Raw genomic sequence first — 1972 nt, 5'->3', positions numbered from 1 at the left:
GGGGGGGGGGGGGGGGGGTCTTTCTTGTTTTTCTCTCAAAACATAAAAGAGGCTTCTGTGTATTGTACAGAGAAATCATGTCTAGGGACTGGTGATCTAAAGTGGTACTTCTTCTGCCCAAGAGAAAAGAAGTATCCCAAAGGCGGTAAGGCTAACCGCTCGACTGAATGTGGTTACTGGAAGACCACAGGGAGAGACAGAGATGTTTTATACAATAACCAAGTCGTTGGGAAGATAAGAACTCTGGTTTATCACTTTGGGAAAACACCTCGTGGTGATCGGACTGATTGGGTCATACATGAATATAGACTTGAAGACCAAGTACTCGCTCAAAAGAATGTTCCTCAGGTAATGTTTTTTTTTTGGGGTTTGGAAAGCTCATTTTTAATATACTGATTTCTTGTAAGTTTTACTCAGTCTTATGCTCTGCAGGATAGTTATGTGCTTTGCGTTCTCTTTAAGAAAAATGGGCTTGGACCAAGACATGGTTCTCAATATGGAGCTCCATATAAGGACGAGGATTGGAGTGGTGATGAAGAAGAAGATACTCAACACCTTGTAGCTATTCCTTCTGCAGTAAACGCTGGTCCTTGTCCTGGTCCTAGCAAAGAAACCAGTCTCGTTGCTACGACCTCACAGTCACACGCTCCTAAAGATTGTTTCACAGCAGGAGTGATCTCAGAATCTTGCATCTCTGATGTACCGCCACTAACTGCCACAGTGCTTCCACCTCTAACAAGTGACGTTGTAGGTTACGCTCCCATGTCTTCTACACCTCTTCTTGAGGTTCCTCCCGATGATGACGAGGAGTTGAATTCGATGCTAGATGTCTTTTCTGTTGTGAATGACGAGTGTTTACTTTTCGACGATTTCGACTACCAGAATGAGGTAAAGTCTCTGCATCATTGCCTTTGATGAATCAGATCATTCAGTGTTCCTTTTGGTTGATTGCTTCTGAATTAATCTACAGGTAAGAGATGTGCCTGGTGTTTATGTAAACGAGGAGGAAGCTCCAGTAATCTTAGGAGATGGCAATTTCAGTGGAATGTTTGACCTGAGCGACGAGCAGGTCATGGAGATGGAAAATCTGATACAGCCGCCCACTCCTCCTCCGGGCGCTCAAGCCAGTAATCCCTATGATTCAAGAAGCTAACGGTCAGAATTAGGAGCGANCCCGATGAATCAAGAAGCTAACAACGGTCAGAGTTAGGAGCGACCGTTTAGTATTATCTTTGTTGCTCTAGTATGGAAAGAGAGTCCAAACATAAACATATGAAGCAGCTTTTAATAACCAGAGTGAAGAATGTTTTCTTCTTCTGTTGACATCTCTGTCTGCACGAAAAGAAGAGACAAAACAAAAGAATCAGTAACATGGAAACCGTGAGAGATGTGGAGCCAGCTTTTCTATGTTAAGTTTCTGCAAAACTACGTTGTTGTATGTGTGGGAAAGACCTTTTTGCTTTTTAACTTGTCTAATATTCCATGGATTCTCTTATGGATGAATGCAAAAAAAAAGGAATTATTCTCCAAGTGAAACCCTCAATCTTGTACAGAGGTGTCTCACATTAGGGGGAGGTATTGGTTTAGGATTTAGAAAGAATTTTAATGACTTTATGTTCTTGTTGATTGTTAGAATCATAGAAAATTGAAAGTTAAAAATAAAGGATTCTAAGAGATTGTTTAGGAAGTTTTTTAAAATCTTGATGATATGTTTTTTCAAATCTTGTAAAATCTTTCTATTTGATGAAAGAGTTTTCATGACTTTTGTTATGAAGGAAATGATATAAAATCCTAAACCAATAACATAAAATTTGAATTCATTAACAATCCAAGATTCTTTTGTTTTACTTGAATAACATAAAACTTTTAATGACTTTATAAAACTCTTAATCCAATAACACTAGATTTATCAAGATTTTAGATAACTTTTTACAAATCCACAACCAATAACACCAAATTTTTAAAGAGTTTT

The 1972-nt window shown here is 38.6% G+C and overlaps 1 protein-coding gene across 1 annotated transcript; it reads left to right on the top strand.

Annotated features, from left to right (window-relative positions):
• LOC104763661 (NAC domain-containing protein 82-like) lies at nucleotides 46-1166 on the top strand (the record flags this gene model as incomplete). The annotated part of the gene is made up of 3 exons (XM_010487006.2): nucleotides 46-348; nucleotides 433-888; nucleotides 971-1166. Coding segments are annotated over 3 exons (942 nt in total), but the record flags the coding sequence as incomplete, so codon positions are not given.

The sequence above is a fragment of the Camelina sativa genome, chromosome 18 (assembly GCF_000633955.1).
Source record: "Camelina sativa cultivar DH55 chromosome 18, Cs, whole genome shotgun sequence".
NCBI lineage: Eukaryota > Viridiplantae > Streptophyta > Magnoliopsida > Brassicales > Brassicaceae > Camelina > Camelina sativa.
This window is presented reverse-complemented; position numbering and strand designations above follow the sequence as displayed.